The sequence below is a fragment of the Pseudorasbora parva genome, chromosome 22 (assembly GCF_024679245.1).
Source record: "Pseudorasbora parva isolate DD20220531a chromosome 22, ASM2467924v1, whole genome shotgun sequence".
Lineage (NCBI taxonomy): Eukaryota > Metazoa > Chordata > Actinopteri > Cypriniformes > Gobionidae > Pseudorasbora > Pseudorasbora parva.
In genome coordinates this window covers 30,721,572-30,742,715 of record NC_090193.1, presented here as the reverse complement: position 1 = coordinate 30,742,715, position 21,144 = coordinate 30,721,572, and the positions used below count along the sequence as shown (strand labels likewise).

The 21,144-nt window shown below is 37.1% G+C and overlaps 1 protein-coding gene across 1 annotated transcript in view; it reads right to left on the bottom strand.

The window, feature by feature from the left end:
- diaph3 (diaphanous-related formin 3) overlaps window positions 1-21,144 on the bottom strand; it is a 417,231-nt gene that overhangs the window by 115,991 nt on the left and 280,096 nt on the right. The window contains exons 23-24 of the mRNA XM_067431466.1: window positions 18,831-18,955; window positions 10,700-10,864 (exon numbers count right to left, since the gene is read on the bottom strand). Of these exons, the coding sequence (XP_067287567.1) occupies window positions 10,700-10,864; window positions 18,831-18,955 (290 nt within the window). The remainder of the gene's footprint in view (window positions 1-10,699; window positions 10,865-18,830; window positions 18,956-21,144) is intronic.

Here is a 21,144-nt window from a genome sequence, read left to right as displayed (position 1 = left end):
CCTGCCTACCTCATATAACCCTGCTAATCTGATGAAGCCACTCTCTCTACAAATCTGCTCGACTCCTGCCAAGCCCAATGTGTCTGATTAGAACCTGCCCACTCTCCCAGTCAATAGGGGATAAAATCCTCGCTTCTCATCTGCATAAATGGCCTTTAACTGTGTTTAGGTGGAGAGCAAAGGGAAAGAGATAAACACGGGGTGCAGAAATTAGGACAGAACTCTGTGGTCTCCCTCGGCCCGAAATCGTCTGTTTTCTCATTACACAGCCGCTCTCCATTTTCTAGTCATCGTTTGAACTCAATTACTGCAGTCGTGCCAGGACTGAGGCCCTTGCTATTTCCCCCTTCGCTTGCACCAAATTCAGTTTGACAGGAGACAATTCAGGGAGATACAGACCTGCTATGAAGGGTTACAGTAACCGAAGCTAATTTCGCTACAGTAATTGCTTTGGCATCAGACAAACTGCTGCCATTTTGTTTATGTTAAAGAGCAACTCTGAGGCAAATTGAAGGGGGGGTATCAATCAGAAATGTGAACTGGTTTTAGCGAATCCTTCTTAACCTTGCATGTTAAGTGAAAATGACTTGTAGCCAAGTAAAGTGCCCATACTCTGAATTTGTATGCTTTGCATTCCGCCTATCCAAGTGCACACACACAGCAGTGACTATTGAACACACGCACCGTGCACCTAACTGAAGTGAGAGCTGTTCATTCCTCCTTCACTCAACGCTGTGACCTAAAACTCTCTAACCATAGGCCACAACTGCCTCCTGATAGGTCAATGTGACCGTGACAACATGGTAGATGTAGTTCGCCTGTAGTACATGACTAACTAAACAAACTCTGGAACACGTTGACAGCACATGGAATTAAACTACACAATAAGTGCAATGCAATTCACAGAATTAGCGTGACTCAATTATATTTGGTTATTTGACTTTTAGCGGGTATGCAAGTCTCCAAGGAAGGTGGCCTTCAGCTGTCTACTAGGTCTATTAGCACAGGGGTTAGCGCAGCTCAACATTGAACAAAGACAAAACAGTCGATAGCCTACACTTAGATACGCTGTCGGACTAAATATAAAATATCTCAAACTGTGTTCCGAAGATGAACGGATGTCTTATGGGTGTGGAACGACATTAGGGTGAGTCATTAATGACATCAATTTCATTTTTGGTGAACTAACCCTTTAAGAAAAGTCAGTGAGGCTGGGTACTGCTGGGACTGACAGTGTACATCCATCCATACATACACACATACATACATACATACATACATACATACATACATACATACATACATACATGGGCGTTGGAAGCAAATAAAAAGTGGGTGGGTCAGTAGGGCAAAATATGATAGGTGGGGAAATTGTTTTGCGGGGGGCGGGGGGCTGGGGGTTCTGACCCAGTCATCTAGCCATCACAATTTAGATCTTGTCAGACTAGCTTAGAACCTTACATTTGCCCATTTTTCCTGCTTCTAACACATCAACTTTGAAGACAAAAAATGTAACTAGCTACCAAATATGTACCCCCATACACACTTACAGGTGCCACGATGAAGAGATAACCAGTGTTTTAGTATACTCAAGTATACTTTAAAAACTCCTGTATTGTGCTTGTTTCCAATTCATCACACACATAAACCACTCAAACCTTCCATAAAATATTCTTTCATAAAGTTTCGGAAAGGTTGAAGTGAATTACAAGGACATTTGCGGGCTTCATTGCAGGATATGCGCTGTGAGAGACACACGCTCTGTTTGATGTTATATTTGCAGTGCGTGATCTTTTCCATCAGTATTTTTCTTACAAATGCTCTGCAAAGTCTTTTGTAATGCTTTGGACTTATATATTAAAAATATGAAACTCACCAACAGAAGGCTTATTTCAATTTCAAACACTGAAGTGTACTTTTGTTTGTGAAGAGTACTTGCATATATGGCTGTGTGTGACACCATGGTTTAATGTACATGCATTTCAAAATGGTTTTATGACATGCAATTAATGTAAACACAGTCAGTTATGAGTTAAGCGATTAAACAGTCTGTATAAACCACATATTTTTTATATTTCAAAAGAGATCTGAGCATGAATGCAGCTTATTAGATCCCCCCACTGTCTATGGTGTCATCATAATAATCAAACTGTAAAGATTAGAAAGAAAGAAAAACGTAAGGGAAAATGTTAATGATAATCTTAAATACCGAAAACACTCTCTCTTTATTGCTTGTAATACATTTCTTTGTTCCTCTTTATTATTTACTAGCCTTCTTACTTTTATATTTTGAAACTATATCAGTGTAAAATTCAACACGCGTCTCGTGAGCAGAGGACCTTTTATTATGACAGTCGGTGACACTTCCTCTTTTTTTGGTCATGAGTATGAGGCAACGTGGCTCTGTTTATCATATTAGATAAATTTGATTGTGTTGAAAATTATGTTATGACTTTACTCTGTGCATTTGCTTGCTGGCTGCTATGACACTTGCTGCACACTGCAGTAAGAATAAACGTTCCGGCAAAAAAAAAAAAAAAATAGGATAACGCAGATATGACGGAAATGACAGGCAACTCCCACACGTCCTGGTTCCTTGGTTAAAATAGCTATTTTATTAAGATTAAAAAAAATTGTTTCGAAACATTTGAGATATCGTAAGTACTCAACTGGACAAAATATTTAACACTGGCCTAGTGGTTTCTGGATATTTTACTGCAAAAATGTTACATAGTGCACCTTTAAAAAAATAAAGCCAGTAAACTAATTAATTATTAATAATAATAAAAACATTTTTAAAAATATATCAAGATTGGTTTTGGAATCGGATCGTGATTCCTAGATTCGGAATAGAATCGATATGCCTATAATGCAATCCAAATAGGTAGGTCATAACATTTTGGAACAGAGCTATTATCATCAAGACTAACTATATTAAAACCTGTATTTACTACACCGATTGCTCTTATTGCAGATTATATACGCATTTTAATGACCTTATACATCATAAATAGCGATTATCAGTCTTGAATAGTCACTTTATGGGTTGTGCCAAGGAGAGATGAACGAATGCCCATTTTCCATCCTGTTCTCTCTTTCTCCGCCTGCAGGTCATCCTGTGTTCACCCACTCTCCCTTGTCTGTCTGCCATTAGCCACGGTCAATTGGATTCCTGTCAGCACTGCCGAACTGCTGCTGGTCTATTTCAAACGGGTGGGTGAGCAGAGAGGGGAAATGCTCATACACACGCACACGCTAAAAGACTCTGAAACACACAGTTCAATGTAAAATGACTAGCACCCAGCGCACTAGGGGCTCAGAGCAAGCAAGGGCATGTCTAACACTAGCATCTCTCAGAGTGTAAGCGATGAGGATCACACAGAATGAACCACGTGTGACAGAGTGTTCACCTGGTCAGTCTGTTATGAGGAGGGCTGTGACAACACTTCATTGTTTTGGTTTGTTTGTGTGCTTGTGAGTAACAGTGTGGCTATTTCCTGATAAGGCAGAGCTGCCAGTTAAAGGTCAAAAGTCAACAGTAGAAATGAAAGAGTGGTTGTTGCAACAGCAACTCCCATGGTACGGGATTATAGGGTGTGATTCAGAGGTTTGGCAAGGCTTGGGTGACTCTCTTGAGCTTTAGCCTCGTAATTAACTGCTGCCTAAAACAATTCACACCCCTTTTGTCATTTTTGGGGGGTATTTTATGTGTGAAGATAAATTCCCAGAGCAACCTGCAGCTTAGAGCAAGGAGTGAGATCAAATTACTATTACTATGTCAAATAAGAGTCCTGTCTCAAATCTTTGTGATTTCATTTTCTTAAAACACAGACCACAATTTGGCCACACATTTTTTTCAAGATTGTAAAACGAACCCTGGTACAGCAGATCTGGGCACCCCTTAAAGCATCCACTAATATACAACAGAAATAGAAATTAGAATTTTAAAGGTGCCATAAACTGGCTTTTTATTTTTTTATACTGTTGTCTGAGGTCAACTAATGACATTTATGTGTTTTTTACATTCAAAAACATCATAACTAATAAGTAATATGCTATTTTCTACACTGGTTTTGAGGCTCTCTCCAAAATGCTGGGTTTCGATGGGCGTGAAGCACTGGAGACTTGGAAGTAAACACCCACAGCTAGGGTTGGATAAGATTTGCATATTTAATGAGCTTCAGCTCCTGTCATATCTAGCCCTGTCAGTTCAGTTCACATGAGGGAGGGGTTGTTTTGAAAGTGGCAACCAGAATAATTCAAGTACGTTTTTATCAAACAAACTTTACCCAAAAAAAAAAAGATTTCTTTCTCATCCACTTGCGATTGATTGGACTATTATTTTTGTATTACATAGGCCGCATGCACCCTTCAAATGTCAAGTCAAGAGAAAGATGATAGCGCAGAACAACAAAGGAATATTTTGAGATTCATCAGCCTGCCGACAGGCTTTTTGGTAGCCCGTCTGGAAAACACACACCCCGGACTTTGCGAGCCCTGACCCATACATGTCTGAGTCCAGCGTGCTAAAGGTATGTTCTGTTAGACACGTACACACATAAGCAAAACAATCTATATCAATGCAATACTATTACATATATAAAAAAACACGTTTTACTCACATAAGTGTGTTGCACCATTCCTCCTATCGGATCCAATATAGAAGAAATGGCATTGTGAGATTTGTTTACAAACAATTCCGCAGTGAAATTAAGTGAGCGTCTTCCCCACATCAGCTGGAACTTCATTAAAAAAAAGTTTAACCACAAATTCCTAATATTAGGATCCGAAGGAAGCTTATGCAGCGACTGTGACCAACCATAAATAGCGCAATATCTTGCTATATTCTTCGGCATGTTTATTGCTGATGGTTAGTGTGATCCGATGAGTTGGTGGGCGGGGCTACTGAATTACACATGCTTATTCTGTAGAGGCGGTGTTTCGTCAGTCGATGATGTCAAGATGCGAACATGATTGTTTTCTGGGCCTGGAGTCTATGAAAGCTTTTCTTTGACCAACAAGGATGTTTTCAGCAGCTTGTACAATACTTACAGGATAATCTTATATTACCATGACCTTTTAAATATATATATAAAAAGCTCAAGGGAAAGTTGATTTCTCAATTCATCACCCCTTTAATGGTATATCTGCCAAAAAAGCATATGGAGTCCCTTTCATGTCAATCACTTATCCACTTTCTGCTCTGTCCTTCTATTGCAGATTCCACTTAATGGCTGTTTAAAAACAAATGTTTGAAAAAAAAAAAAAATAGACAAACAAAGCTAAACACCTAACACTGTATTTGGATATGGTCAACCTTTCGGAATCACAGATGCCTACATGTGCGACACTTGTAGACAAAATTCAGGCAACTGCATAAACAAACCAAACCTACCTACAGACAGCATTATAAGCTTCATAAATACCCAAATCATAGCTGGCTATCTAGACAGCATTTTTAGACACCCACACATTAAAATTTGAGCAGCCTACCAAGCAACATTTTCTGCATCACAGAGGCATCCGAATCAGAACCTAGCCTGAACTATAAGGGAGTCTACATGATCACATCAAATCTACCTACAATTTAGAAAGCATTTTACAAACCATGGATACCTAACAGTATCAACACTGTAAATAAAATATATATATTTTTTAAAAACTTGGATTTAGTCATGTTTTCATTACTTTTTAGAAGCATAAAATAATACGTATGATATAAAGAAAGTCTCCTATAGACAATATTATAAAATAAACAAATAAATGACTTAAATCATCATTGTACTAAAGCCAAAATAAATGATTAGAATACTATCTGGAAACTGTATGTATGTAAACTGTATATCATATAATACAATTAATATAATTTTCATATTGTAATTGATATATTATTAAACACGTACATAAACAGACATAGATAAACAGGTAGATCTAATTAAAATCATGATTACTTGATGATAAATTAAGAAAATATTAACAGGAAATATTGATGTAAATACAATACATTGTTATATGCTATTATAATTGCCTATATAACAAGGTAAAATTACATTAGGAGCAGCACTGCATAAGCTATCAAAGCTTGTTTTCATTGACTTTGGTTATATAAGTGTAATGTTGTCTTACTACATTGGCAATTTTCCCACTGGTTTTAAATATATTTTAAACAAGAGAAAATACACTTGTATTAAAAATGTTCTCTCGAAACGTAATTATTTACAAACTAAAATGTTTATGCAGTACTGCTATTTTTTCTTGTTTCAAGGATTTAGACTAAATCTACAGTTCTACTTGTTTAGTGTGAGCAGCATTTTTCTTCTTAAATCTTTAAATGGTAATTAAAGCCGCCATCCTAAACAACATTTCTGGACATTACAGGCTCACTAAGCATTCACGTGTGCTTATGGTGCCCAAAAAGGTAAATGGGGTAAGGAGAAGTGATAGGATGTAAGGTAAGGTGGGATCTTCATCTCTCCCTACACAAATTCAATTATTCATAACAGTCTGATTGGCAGGAATGGTCATTTGCTGCTGCTGCAGCATTATTACTTTCCTTTCCTCTCCTTTTTCATTTAATTCTCTGTATAAATCCTATATTAGTCTGTCTCCTAGTCTCTCTTTTTGTCTCTTTTCTTTCTTCATTTCGGTCACTTTTTCACCCTAAGAGAATAGGAAAATGGGTCGAGAAAGTCAGAATGTGTGTGTCAAGTATGTGCCCATATATGTGGGAATGAGTGGGGCAGCAGCCAAAAACAATCTCCATCAAAACACAGACATCCCTGTCAATGTCATTCTGCAGAAAAAAGCAGTCACAAGTGAAGAGAGCGAGCAAGAGAGATGTTATTGAGAGGATGACTAAGCATGCGTGGCTGCAGGTCTGCATGTGTGTGAGTGTTTGGCGTGCAGGAATGTGTGAGTGTATACGGTGTTGACGGTAAGGTGAGTGTGTATGAAGGCCCGTAGCCTCCTGCTCTACTGCTGGTCCCCTGCCACTCCTCAGCATTGATTTAAACAAGCTGCTTCTGAGGGCTGAAAACTCACTGACCTGGAAACCGGCCGAATGAGGGAGAGAGTGAGGGACGGACATTCTGTATGAGGGTGAAGAACACACAGGAAAGAAAGAGAAGCAAGAGATACAGAAGATGGAAGCTTTTACATCTGGCAACATCCATTTAACATTTTAAAGCCAATGAGATTTAAAGTCAACATGACACTAGAATTGTGTCATGATTATTTTTTTTTAAATTCATGTTCCTATGGTTATTGTCCACATTAAAAATAATAAATAAACATTTGTTTGTTGTAATTTCCTTTAAAAAAAGTGACTTACTCTAAAATATGCCATATTACACAAGTAAACTGTGTTGTAAATTAATTTGATGGTGAATATTATCTGGAAATATGGTTAATATAGTATAGTTTATATTAATAAAATCAAATTATCAAATGAGTAAATAAATAAATGGTTATATACATTAAGTAGATACATGCAGTTTAAATCATATTGTACTTAAGCCAAAATAAATTAAAATATTTTCCAGAAATAGTATTAATAATGTAATACAGTATAATAAATATAATTATAATACAATATATTATTTTTATTTTTTATATCTAAATATCCAAGTTTGAAAACCAGTATATTGATAAAAATGAGACATACTGACAGTATCGTTTCTAAAGTTTTACAAGTATTGAACGATCTGTCATTTTAGTTTGTGTCAAATTAAGCATCCAGGTTTAGTCTAAAATCATGCAGCATGTAAAATAAAGACATCATAAAGCATGTCTTATTTTAAACATGACAGCCTGCACCCTTCGTGCTTCATTTTTCAGACTGCTGATTTTGGTCAATTACAACCCCTATCGTGCTCTGTTTTACAGTGAGTGTGAAAACTGTACAGTACAGGCTGTAGTATTAATTTCGTCAGACGAGACGAAATATGTTCGTCAACGATCTTTTTTCCATGACTAAGACGAGATGATGACGAGACACCAATGTCCAAAAACGCTGACTTAAGCTGGGTGCACACTGTGCGATTTTGGCCACGATTTGGCCGTCTGAAACAAATTTAGCAAATCCTCAAAGATTCCTCTGATCCTAGGCTAAAATCTGACGTCTTTGGTCGTTAGTTTGACATGTTCACCGGCAGCCGATTAATGAGCGCTGCGATCAAATTTGACCTCAGACGAAATTCTGGCAGTGTCAGAAGATTTGGCACACAATCCTGCAGTGTGACTTCTCCTACGACGAGAGTCAAATATCTCAGTTTTTTAAGACAAACTATGACCAAAACGAGAACTAGAGATTTCTTTGTAGCCGTCATTTCAGTCCCGCGTGTAATACAGCTCACTGTTACCCAACGCGTCATTCATTGATGATATAAAAATCTGGACGAGTTTTCTTTTGCGCGTCCGTTTTTAACGTGGCTTCACTATCGTACAGTCTGACATTAATGCCAACTGAGATCTTAGAGTGTGACATGGCTTACATCGGGGATCATGTTCGTACAGTCTGACAAGGGACATTCGCAAAGGATTTTGAAACATCGCACAGTGTGCAGGACCCATAAGACTAAATTAACATGTATTATTGTTGACGAAAAAAGGACAAGACTAAAATGCTTTGCATAAAATAAAAACTAAGATAAAATCTCTCTTCATTTTCATCAACATTCATCTCTACTCTTTTCATCAGAATATTCAGCTGACATATGCCTTCAAAATATTCCGAATTAGTTTGTGCTGCTGTTGCTCAAGTTCAGGTCTCGTCTCTTCTGTCGCTGCCATCCTGAGGCTGCAACACAACACTGCATGGAGCAAGAAAACAGTTGCCATGTGTCACAAGCTTTCAAGCTCTGACCCACACTCTCACTCTGGCCAAAAAAATAATACAAATATTGCAAAGTTTTAATACGAAATTCAAACAATAAATAGCGTTTTGGCGTATTAATGTGGCATAACAGTTAAAGCGAGAGCCGTTGAATAACAGAGTGGCGACTTGAGTCATCTCCCGGCGGCGCGCGCGGTCACGTGGTTCATGGAGCTCAAGCCAGCGCTGTCAATAGATTGAATAGACAACAGCTTCACTATACAGGTAAAAAGAACAGTAATGAACATTTTGAGGAGATGTTTTGGTAGTAAAAACTATTTGTGCAATAATTATGGTCCATTAATGGGCACTTAAAATATTTTTTTTCTTTTTCTTTTCTAATGTATTTATTATTTATATTACTATTAGTGTAGTGATTAAGGTTAAAATAGAGAATTCCAATGCAAAGAGGCAAATTTAGAGTCATTTTGTGGCTGGAAATATAACAATTTTCATTTGTAGTCCCATGGTTTACCCATTTGGTGCTTGTATGACTCTTTAATAAATAAATGTCAATGTATCTAGACTAGATTTCCTTAAAACATAAATACCTTGCATCCTAACACACAAGTATATATTTATGAATGCGAGCAAATATAATTTAACATAAGAAAAGTTTTAGTGCTTTTTAAGCACTAAAATAGTGCTTTAAAAAGCAAACTTATTTTCCTTTATATGTACAGTAGGAATTGATACTGATCCAAATTGATACATTTAACAAAGTTGCATTTTGCATTCAACAAAAACCATTCTTCAAATGTATTTTGTTTGGTAATTATGACATTTAACCAATATTTGAGATGTGTGAAACACTGAAATGGTATTAGAAATAATCTCAGAAATAATTTATGTAAGAAAAGACTAAAATGTTTTAACTAAAACTTGACTAAGAAATATTGAGTTTCCTTTTGACTAAAAATAGACTCAAATGACGAGACTTTCAGTCAACTAAAACTTGACTAAGATGCATTGAGTTGTCTTTTGACTAAAACTAGACTAAAATGACGACTTTTAGTCAACTAAAACTAAAGGTATGTGAATGACTAAATATGACATTTAGCAAGGACATTTAGCTCAAGACTAAGACTAAATTAAAAATAAATAAGTGAACACTAACAGGCTGCCATCTGCAGCACAAGTTCCACGTCCCTCTCTGTACCGGGGACAGATTTCAAAGGTGCGCCACAGGAGCGCATTATCATGCATCTGATGGTGGACCAACCGTCAGCTCATTCCTCAAATTTCAGCATTTCCATCATGAAATCATTTAAAATAATAAAGGCGACGAGATTCGTCTCATCACTGTAGCAGCCAAGTGGAAAATAACTTTGCATTTCAAATGGCTTTTCATAAAGGAGACAGCCGGCTTCTCTTTTGTCAGATTAATGCACTAGAACCTTCAGAATGGGAATGAAGGGAGTGTGTGAAAGCATGCACACACAATCACACACTCAACGTCAAAAAGTGGAGACAGAAAGCGCTCAGTTTTAATGTCTCAGTCTTAATTGTGCGCACAACCAGCACCTATCGTTGCAGGGCGAGCAGTATTTGGCTACAAAATACCCAGCATTCCCTCTACTTATGACAACATTCACACACAACATGTCCTCCTGTTCAAGTAGGTCAGAGCTTGTAGGCCAGAAGGGTTCAGGCTAGAAGGAGAAAGAGCCAGATTATTCCCGGTAAAGTCATTGAAAGCTGGTGTGGGGCTACTGCAAAGCTGCAGATACTGCAAACACAAGCTGGTCTCAAACAGGCACCGACATAACTCCATTTCATAAGGCATAGAGACCGTGATTATGAGTTGAATCAGAGTGGCCGGCTTACCATGAACATCGCTCTGAAGTTGCTGAGGTCAGTAAAGAGTTCCTCTACGGAGGTCTTCTTGTGGTCGATGGCGAAATAGTCCAGCATGTTGAGGTAAAGGGTCACCATATTACTGTGCATGATCACCAGCTTCTGGTACTGATCTCTCGCCTGCGTAGAGAAACTGTGAGGAATCATTGTCAAGGACTTCATCTACGAGGTATTGGAAAAATGAATGTGCAAATGTGTTGTGTCGACAGGATTTTCATTAAAATTATTTAAGAAACAATAAATAAGGAATAATACTTAAGACAAATGACCGAGGAAAACCATCATTCTTAGTTCTCAACTTTACTCAAAAGCACATAAACAAACAAAGAAATGTAATACATCAAGCAGTGATTTATACAATTGTTGAAATGTAATTTTCAAGGATATTACTACAGTGCACTCATTTTAAAAAAAGGGAAGTCATTAATCTTATTTTATTCAAACAGGTTACCATTTGGAAAGGATGCCATAAAGAAGCCAGAGCTGAACTGTAGTTTCCGCTAAGAATGAACAAAAATGAAAACTTAACTTTTAATCCCAGTTAGTTGACAGTAATTTAAACCAGTGTTTATGTTCCACAGTCACTGTGTTCATTGAGCTGGAAGTCTCTCCAAAGGCCGATCTTAGCAAGACTAGGAAAAAAACTTAATTGTTCACCTTTTAAAGATAATGTGAGTAGTGCACAAAACTCCCCACCGCAATGACAGCATTTGGCAGATGTTTTAAAGGTCCCATTCTTTACGTGTTTTCGAAGCTTTGATTATGTTTACAGTGTGCAATATAACATGAGTTCATGTTTCGCCATGTTTTCATTACCTTCAGCTACACAAATACACTAACCTCTGCTCAACAAGTCACACAATTAAAGGTGTCGCTCACATCCCTAACACAAACACTAACATTTTAATGAGCCCCTAACCAGTAATTCCACCATTATGGACGTGGCATTTGCAGTCAAAACTTGAAATATAGAACATCATAGAATGTATTCATTATCAATATATTGATCTGTTTATATTTTCCTAAATCCCTGACAATAGAGCCCAGGCATCAATCAGTTTATTTCAGTCTATAAATGTTTTTTATATTTTAGATGAGGGCAGAAATCCCATGCGTTACAAACTTTCTGAGAGTGAGTTTTTGTGGGACAACATATTTTGTAGACTTTCTGTGAATCAAAATACACAAGCGAAAAGCAACATCCACCAAATAGAGAAGGGTTGGCTCTCCAGTCTCCACAAAAAAAAGTGTTATGGATTAAGATCTAACTGATAGTTGGATGAAAATGTAATTTTGTGCACACCTCATATGTGGTGGATAAATATGCCAATTTTCATCAGATTTCTATTAAAGCACATTAATGCAGACCTAAATGAACAACTTAAATACGGGGTTTGTTGTGTTGGTAAAAACATTTTTTTCATGGTAAGGTTGACAATTGACTAAGCAATATTAATAATTGCAGATTAAATAACACACTAGATTGTTCCCCTTTCATTTCACATGAACATATTACTATATGTGTGCACATTGAAAAAAAAAACATGCTGGGAACACAAGTCTAGTTTGAGAAATAGGGATGGGTAAAAATATTTGATGAAGATCAAAGTTTTCCTTTTGGAATGAAGAGTGAAACCATCTACATACAGGCCGAAGAAAGTAAACCGAGGGAAAATATATGCATGTGTGCGTACATGCGTGTGTGCGTACATGCGTGTGTGCGTGCATACTTAGGGTTAGACAAAGATTTTTACAGTATTTAAAAAGTGCTTTAAAAATATAAATATTCTTATTATTTACTGTTGTACGGGTGAAGTTATTTACTGGGATTTATATATAAAAGCATGACTGACCTATAACCACAAATTTGCTCTCAAGGGCTTCACTGAGCTAGATCACACATTGTCTCACACATACACATGCATGTACTGACACAGTGACTCTTACACACATGCACACACACTGACATGAAAGAGAGGATCTGGGTCTAATCCTTGCTGTGAGGTCAGAAATGCCTATGCAAAGATGGCAAGCTTTACTCCAAATAATCAGAACTAATATTTTGACTTTGATGTGGTTGTTAATTAGTAATCCTGTTTGAAGCTGGCGCCTCACATCACACTATTCCCATCCCAAAAAACATGTTAAAACTTTGGATCAACATCCAAAGAAATTTGCTTTTATTACTGGCATTAGCTTAAGAGTGTGTGCGTACGAGCTGATTGCGAGGTGAACTTTTTTCAGTAGGTTGAGCTATCAGATTGACTTGTAAACAGCACCTTATGAAGAGCAGCCACACTATTCACACTATTCACTAAGCAGACAGATTTGTAGTTAGGTGCCACAACTGAAATCATTCTTTGTCTGTCTTGCGTTAAAACCAAGGGGGTAATCTAGCGCTCGGAAAGCGTTCCACCCCTAGGGGCTGCCATTGCTAACCAAGCCATCACCTGCTGTTAGCATCCCATTGACTCCTATTCATTTTTGAGTCACTTTGACAGTGAATAACTTTACATCTGAGGCGTTTAAAGACTCCATTTGTCCATTGTTTATTTCTAAAGAAACACGACAATACATAAAAGGCGCCGTTACCTTGTATCTTACACTATCACCCCGCAGAAGCTGTTTTTGTAAAAATAGGCTAACGATTGCGTCATAACCAACGCGACTCTGTCGCACAGTAGAGAAATTACCGTATAGACCTGAGGAGACGCTTGCAGGCAATCTTTTACTGTCTATGAGACAGTCGGGGGGACGTGGAGACATAAAGTCTGATAAAGTCAAGGGGGAAGAATGGGGAGAAGCCCATAGTGAGCCAAAAGCAACGGGAGAAAATATTTAAACAACGTGATTCAGCTTTCACATTCCACATCTACTAGAAGACCTACAGCTGTCCGACAGGAGGCTCACGTCACATCTACGTCGTCAAGCTCAGTCTGAGCCTGCGCAGTTCGCTCAGCCATCAGGAAGTAAGTGCTCCTATACTGACATCACTTAACGCCGTAGAAGGCATTGGGATCGCTCGGTCCATTTCTTTTACTGTCTATGGTTAAAACCAACACAATTGTTCGGGGTATTTTGCTTCATCGCTATAAATATCGCTGCACCTGATTTAACAAATATGTCTTCATTAACTCTTAATCTTTAACTTAACATAAAAATTTGTAAGGTAGATCTCAGCTGGTTTTGCTTTAAGATAACCTCTGCTGATTCTGTCATCTATAGATAGGGAGTGCTTACTTGCACATTACTATAATATTAAAGGTTACAATTAGGCTAACAACAGAGCCCAAATTAAACTATTGGATATAATAATCAACGCTCACATAAAAAATGTATGCAAACATAAATTGCATATAGGGCATTTTTGCACTTCTATAATAAAAAATAATAAAATTGTTTATACTACTTCGCTATTAAAATATATACATTCACAGAATTTCACACAGTGCCCCTAACTTGCCCTAACCACAGTACATAACTTTTCTGACAGATTTATACACTACATATATACATTATATAATCAAGTCAGGTTAAGTAGAATATAGACTAATGAATATACAGGTGCATATGTTTAGCAAACAAGTTAATTTTTCTAGTGAACTAACAAGCTGTGGATACTGAATGACACGTCTGAGGTAAATGTTACGTGACTTTGTTTACAAGCTGTTTTATTAATGTCTTTCCGTATTTTAAACAATGTTGAGCAATTACACAAGATATGTTTCAGTAAGTTGCACTACACCTTCAGATGTTAATTCATATTTATTCTGTAACTAGTATTGAAGAGGAAGATACGACACTGCCTCTTAAACTGAGACGCCAATACAGAGCTGTCACTTCACATAAGAGAGCGTCAACATGCCATTTATTGTTAGAATTTCATGATAAAATGAAGAATTTGAGATGAGACTTTGCTTCTTATAGAAAGTAACAAAACAGAGCTTATTCCGTTAAAGGGCTACACTCAGTATTTGTTGGTACCAAACCGAAAACAAATAAATAAATATATAAACGTATTTATTTTCATTTTAAGGGTCTTCAAGGTAATTTGACTTAAATATGTATAGTTTATAGTTCACCATTCGAAAGTTTGCGGCCTTTAAAATGTTTTGGTCTTAAAAAATTGTATGCTCACTAATGCCCCGATCAGACTTTTCTGCACTTTTCTGGTTTGAAAACATTTATTTTTTATTTTATTTTTCATGTTGCTATGTAACCCTTGAATCAGCTGTGTGTTAGTCTAATGAAGGTAACTGTCACAGTGGAAGTCCCGCCTCTCCATTCATTCGATTGGACAATAGGAAAAAAACGATGACGTTGAGTGTTTTTCTGTTCATGTCTGTATAACGCTCTCTGCCAAAAGAAATCTATTAAAAAAGGCACATCTCACGTGTTCTGTCTGACCAGGGCCTTAGGCTGCATTTATGATTAAAAAAAAAAAAAAAAAAAAAAAAAAAAAAAAAAAAAGTAATATTGTGAAATAAAAAAATTATGTAATTTATTCCTGTGATGACAGCTGAATTTTTATCATCATTACTCCAGTCTTCAGTGTCAGATAATTCTCCAGAAACCATTCTAATATGATGATCTGCTGCTCAAGAAACATTCCTTATTCCTTAAAGTGAAAGTTTTTGATGCATTTTTTTAAAGGATTTTTTGATAAAGAAAGTTCAAAAGAACAGCATTTACTATAAATATAAATCTTTTGTAACAATATAAACATTTTTACTGTCAGGTATCTGGTAGAAGCATATATATAGCATTTGATGCTCAATTAAAGTTCTTGAACCCCTAAACATTTGGGGTATACATACAAATATTAGATATCAACGTAAGTTCAAAATATGCACATGTACATAAACAAATAAAAAATAATAAATATATATATGTTTCTATATTGTTAGATTAAAGGAAGTGTATGTAAGATTGTAGAAGACACTACTGACTTCATGATTGGTAGATAGGTGGAGGATGGCCCTTCAGGCTAAAACACAACATCAACATCAACATCATTTGAGGGCTACAACAACTTTTAAATGACAATATCCTGGCCAGACTTCTGTTCTCAGTGATATTAAATATAAGTATTTGAAATGAACATGATTTCTTAATGTCTAGTGACATATCAGGGCCGTTTTATGATTAACTGAAATACATTTCTTACATACAGCACCTTTAAGATGACGTGTGTGTGTGTGTCTGTGGTTGTGCTGAACTGAGCAAAATCTCTGCTGTGTGGCAACTACTGTCCTAGACTGCAACAGTTTCTTTGTAAGCTCACCTGAACAGCTGACTTGCATAATCAGGCCAGGCAAAATTGACTATTAGTCAGAACTCTGTTAAAAAGTAGCCATCTAGAGACTGGACGGTACTACTCTAACCCACACATCTCACACCAGGACTCAGGTCCTCCATGACTTATTCATGATGAAGACATTATAAGGGAGGGCAGACAGGGCCGGACAGCGATGCTTGTTCGGCATCCACATGAAATCGTTTGGGAGTTCTCTCGGTTGCATACGCACACAGATCTGCTTTGTGTGTCTCCTCTGCTGTCTTTTATACTGCGAGTTCATTCACGCCCTCCAAACACACCTGCTTCAGCTCTCTGATTAGGGAAAGAATGAAGCGCAGGGGACGTGCTCACCTAATGAAAGGACAGACGGTGTATGAGAGCGAGAGATAAGACTTCATTAACTTCAATACTGATCTGGTTGCTGGTGCTAAGAGCTCATAGGACAGAAAAGGGCCTGTGCCGTGTGGAGCTGAGTGGTGCTAGCACTGAGAGAGGAAAGAGGAAGGTGGACTCTGGGTTTTTGTTCTCAATGACAGTTGGCTAAACTAGAGAGAGAGAGAGAGAGAGAGAGAGAGAGAGAGAGAGAGAGAGAGAGAGAGAGAGAGAGAGAGAGAGAGAGAGAGAGAGAGAGAGAGAGAGAGAGAGAGAGAGAGAGAGAGAGAGAGAGAGAGAGAGAGAGAGAGAGAGAGAGAGAGAGAGAGAGAGAGAGAGAGAGAGAGAGAGAGAGAGAGATGGCTGGTTGATGGCTGACCCTTGAACACAAGCTCTGTGCGGAGGGATAGAAAAACATTGATTTTCTTTCTGTTCTCCTGAGCTTGTTAGATGCTCTCATACTGTACACCTACAACAACACTTCTAAGACACACTATCAACAAACACCCATTACAGTAACCAAGACACACAAACACATGTGGACACCCCCTTCTAATTAACTAATTCAGATGCATACGTACTAACAGGAGCATAAAATGAACCACACTGCCACGCAGTATCCCTAGACGTTTACATTAGAATAAGACATAGCAAAACATGCTAATTACTGTTTTTGCAGAAAAGGGAGGGATAATCCTTAGTCGTTTTTTTATAAATAAAATGTTTAAAAAAAGCACATATGGATGTAATAAGTTTTTTCACAAAGTGTCCTGTTGTGTCCATAAAATATACTGGTGAGATTGTAATAAATGGATGCAAAACTGGAGAATATTGATAATCTCAAATGCTGTACTATTTTGTCAAATAAATATATAAATAAATACATACAAATTAAATGTAGACATCATGACAGTATACATGCACAAGATTACATTTAAAGGGTTATTTCAGTGATTTAGCATTAAGCTTTGTATTTAAACTGGGTCATTAATGTAGTAGAAATGTGAAATTATTTTTGAATTTGGTGCCTTCTAGAATGAGAAAAGAGAGAAAATGTTTGTTTAGTTTTTTGGTCTCATGTGGATGAAAGACAACAACTCCCAGAATACACTTGCTTTGCTCCCCTATGAGGCCACTCCCAAAGCCACCGCTATTGGATTACTGGATCACTTTCCCACTGCGTTCATTTTCATAAAATCAGGATCATTTGAATATACTCCCGGGTTTCTACTGATACAAAGCCATATGTTAAATCACTGAAGTAACCCTTTAAAAGCAAAAATTTATCAATTCAGAGAAAATGCCGAAATTAGCCGATAGCTGCTATAGTACCAACCTACGCAAAACTTACAAATGCAACCTTGATGCCTAGTGTAAGAGTCCACTGCAAATACACTCTGGAAAACTATCTGCTATCTAGAAACCTAGAAAGTAGGCACATTTTTGGCATCATTAGTGTGTTTAAAACATTACCCCAAAATGCTGTCTAGCAGTGTAGCTCTCCAGGATTTAACTCAATGCATTCATAAAATATATCGGTACTGACAAGGCACCAAACGTAGCTATTAAATGAAAAATAAAAGAATGGGAAAAAGAGAGAAGAAAAAAAACTGAAAGGGCAATGGAAAAATAAATAAAAAGGAAAAAACTGTATGGATGAGAAGAGGGATGTAGGGTGAAAGGCGGTCCACTATGTGGCTGGTGAGTAAGATAATAACCTCCCCTGGTAGAGTCTAGCTAGGACAGCGTGAAGGGTAGAGCAGTCGGGTCAGACCCAGAACACAGGCATCTACTGCCGGCATTCACTGGATCATGAGCACCACACTAAAGTAATAAAGTAAAATCTGTTTTTTGACCATGAAACCACAAACAGCAAAAAAATAAAACAATACGAGTCCAAGTAAGAAAATTGAATAACGAAGCTACAAAAAACTACTTGCTCCAGAGCTATACAAAAAAGAATGCTTCACCAAGGATTATTTGGGTATATGTTTTGTTCAGTGTTTCGTTTGTGCAAATGGGATCTCCCCTGGCAACACGTCTGGCTTTCAAACATTTGCCATTTGCAAAGGAGACAGCATCAAGACCGCAGGGAATGATTTTGAGTGCAATGACAGGCAACAGGGAAAATAACTAACAAGCAAGTACAGAAATGTACAACTCCATTATCAAATCATGTTTCACATGCAGTCCGGTGAAGTTCAATATAAATAATTTATTCGCACACGCCGACATAAACTGATTAGTGTGTGAGAGAGAGAGGAGTGCCTGACAAGGGTGCCAGAAAATGTGTTGCCACCATGTTCAAAAGAACTAATGATGTTGATAGCAGCACAACAATAAATAAGCGTGTTTAGACAATAAACTAAAAAAACTAAGAAATGTACAGTGTGTGTGTGCGCACATGTAGGCAAACGTGTGAAAGGATATTGCCATCTTGCTGTGAAACAGGTCCTGCTGGTCGTCTGTGGAGCTGAAAGTGTCCAGATCCTTCTCCAACTGCAGCAGGTGTTTCTCCATCTGTTTCAGGCTCTTCTCAAGGTTTTCTGCTGATACTACACACACAAAAACACACACACAGATTTAAAACAATGCCCTGACACACTTTACTTACAGCAGATCCAAAATGCATGTTTCCAGACGTCAAACATTCCCCAGAAACTAATTTCTGTTGGACAGGGACATTCAGTGGGGATTTTTTTTTTTTTTTAATAGAGGTTTCAGAGCTTTAACGGAAGATTTTCAGCAAATTTCAGTCTGTTCCTCACACAAAGCTGCTGTACGTCTTCAGAAGAATACGCAGTCATATAAACCCTTGATACGATCTGTTTTGGTTACTTTTTATAGCTTGACAGCAAACAATTCCTTTAAAAATAGTAGTAAGAGTGTATGTCTCTTCTTTCACGTTCAGTGTAAGGAGCTTTAGACGAAAACAGTCGAGATGTTTTTAACTCTGAGGTCTAACTGGCATTAATCATTTAATATTTTTTTCATTTCAAAGAAATGTATTGCCATTTATTTGCAATTCATGCAATACATAAACTCTGATAAAAGTATCAGGACACCGCCCCAAATCATTGAATTCAGGTGTTCTGCAGACTGCTTCTACAAACATTTGTGAAAGAATGGGTCGCTTCTAGGAGCTCAGTGAAATCAAACGTGGTACCGTGATAGGTTGCCACCTTTGCAATAAATCCATTCATGAAATTTCCTCACTAATAAATATTCCACGGTCAACTGTTAGTGGTATTATAACAAAAAACAAAATTATGGAAGCAATTGGGAACAAAAGCAACTCAGCCATGATATGGTAGGCCACTTAAAATCAGAACATGCTGAGACGCACGGTGTACAGAAGTCGGCAACTTTCTGCAGTCAATATCTACAGATCTCTAAACTTTGTGTGGCTTTCAGATTAGATCATGAACCGTGTAGTGTGTAGAGAGCTTCATGGAATGGGTTTCCATATCCAAATAGCTGCATCTAAGCCTTAAATCACCAAGTGCAATGCAAAGCATCGAATGCATTGGTGTAAAAAACAATTAAATCAAGAAAAAAAAGCATACTAGTATTGATAAAGAAAAGGATGACACTTAACAACAAGGTCTCATTTGTTAATGCAAGTTAAAATGAACTAACAATAAGCTATTTGTTACAGTATTTATTCACCTTTGTAAACATTATATAACAAAACGCAACTGATCATTGTTAGTTCACGTTAGCTCAGATCATTACATAATTAATAGATAAAAAATATTTTATTTGAGTAACTTAATTAACTTAACTAAATTAATAAATGTTAAAATAAAAATCAACCAAGATTAATAAATGTTATGGAATAATTTTTCATTGTTAGTTTGTGTTAACGAATTTAGTTAACTAATGGCAACAAATGGAGCAGCATTGTATCATTTTAAAGGCTAAATTTTTCTGAAGTGTGACTTCAACTGGAGCGTTAATGTGCATAGTCAATTGTATGAACACCTGTCGCAGTGATTGTTCGGAGGTTACCATTCTCAACATTTGATCAATATCACATTAGCATTTCTCTCTCTCTCTCTCTCTCTCTCTCTCTCTCTCTCTCTCTCTCTCACACACACACACACACACACACACACACACACACACACACACACACACACACACCAATAGGTATTCAGTGCAGACTCATTTATGATGTATAAGGTTAGGATTTATGGTCTCTATTTATTTGTGTGTGAAGGCGAGTGTGGTAAAGAAATTAAACAGATCAGCTTTATAACATATCCTTTCTAAAAGGTTTAATGTTATCCTATTAGCACACTATTATATAAAACTATACTTTTTTTAGAGCTATATTTGGTTCATTATTATAACAGTTCCGGTAAGACCAAACCAGGTCTGTAAATTTCTCCCATTCCTCACACATGCTGGCAGTTTGATGAGGTAATTATGTGACTTTAATAAGAGGCTCAGGTTTGATTAAGCAGACACTGTTTGGAGGGGACGATCCCGTTCCATGCACAGTGTTAGCCTAATATGATGGGACACATTGACTGAACCTCATGGGTCGAGATTTGGCTTATATATGCTCAGCTTAGCAGGATATTATTTATTGCATTTTCATGAGAAATTGTGTAAATGTTAAACTACTTAACGTAATCTTCTTAGTTAAGTCTGACTTTTTTTTCTATAGGTCCTTAATGATTTTTAAGAAGAGCAATTTGAGGCTTTTAGCAACTGAATGTGCTAAAAAGCACACATT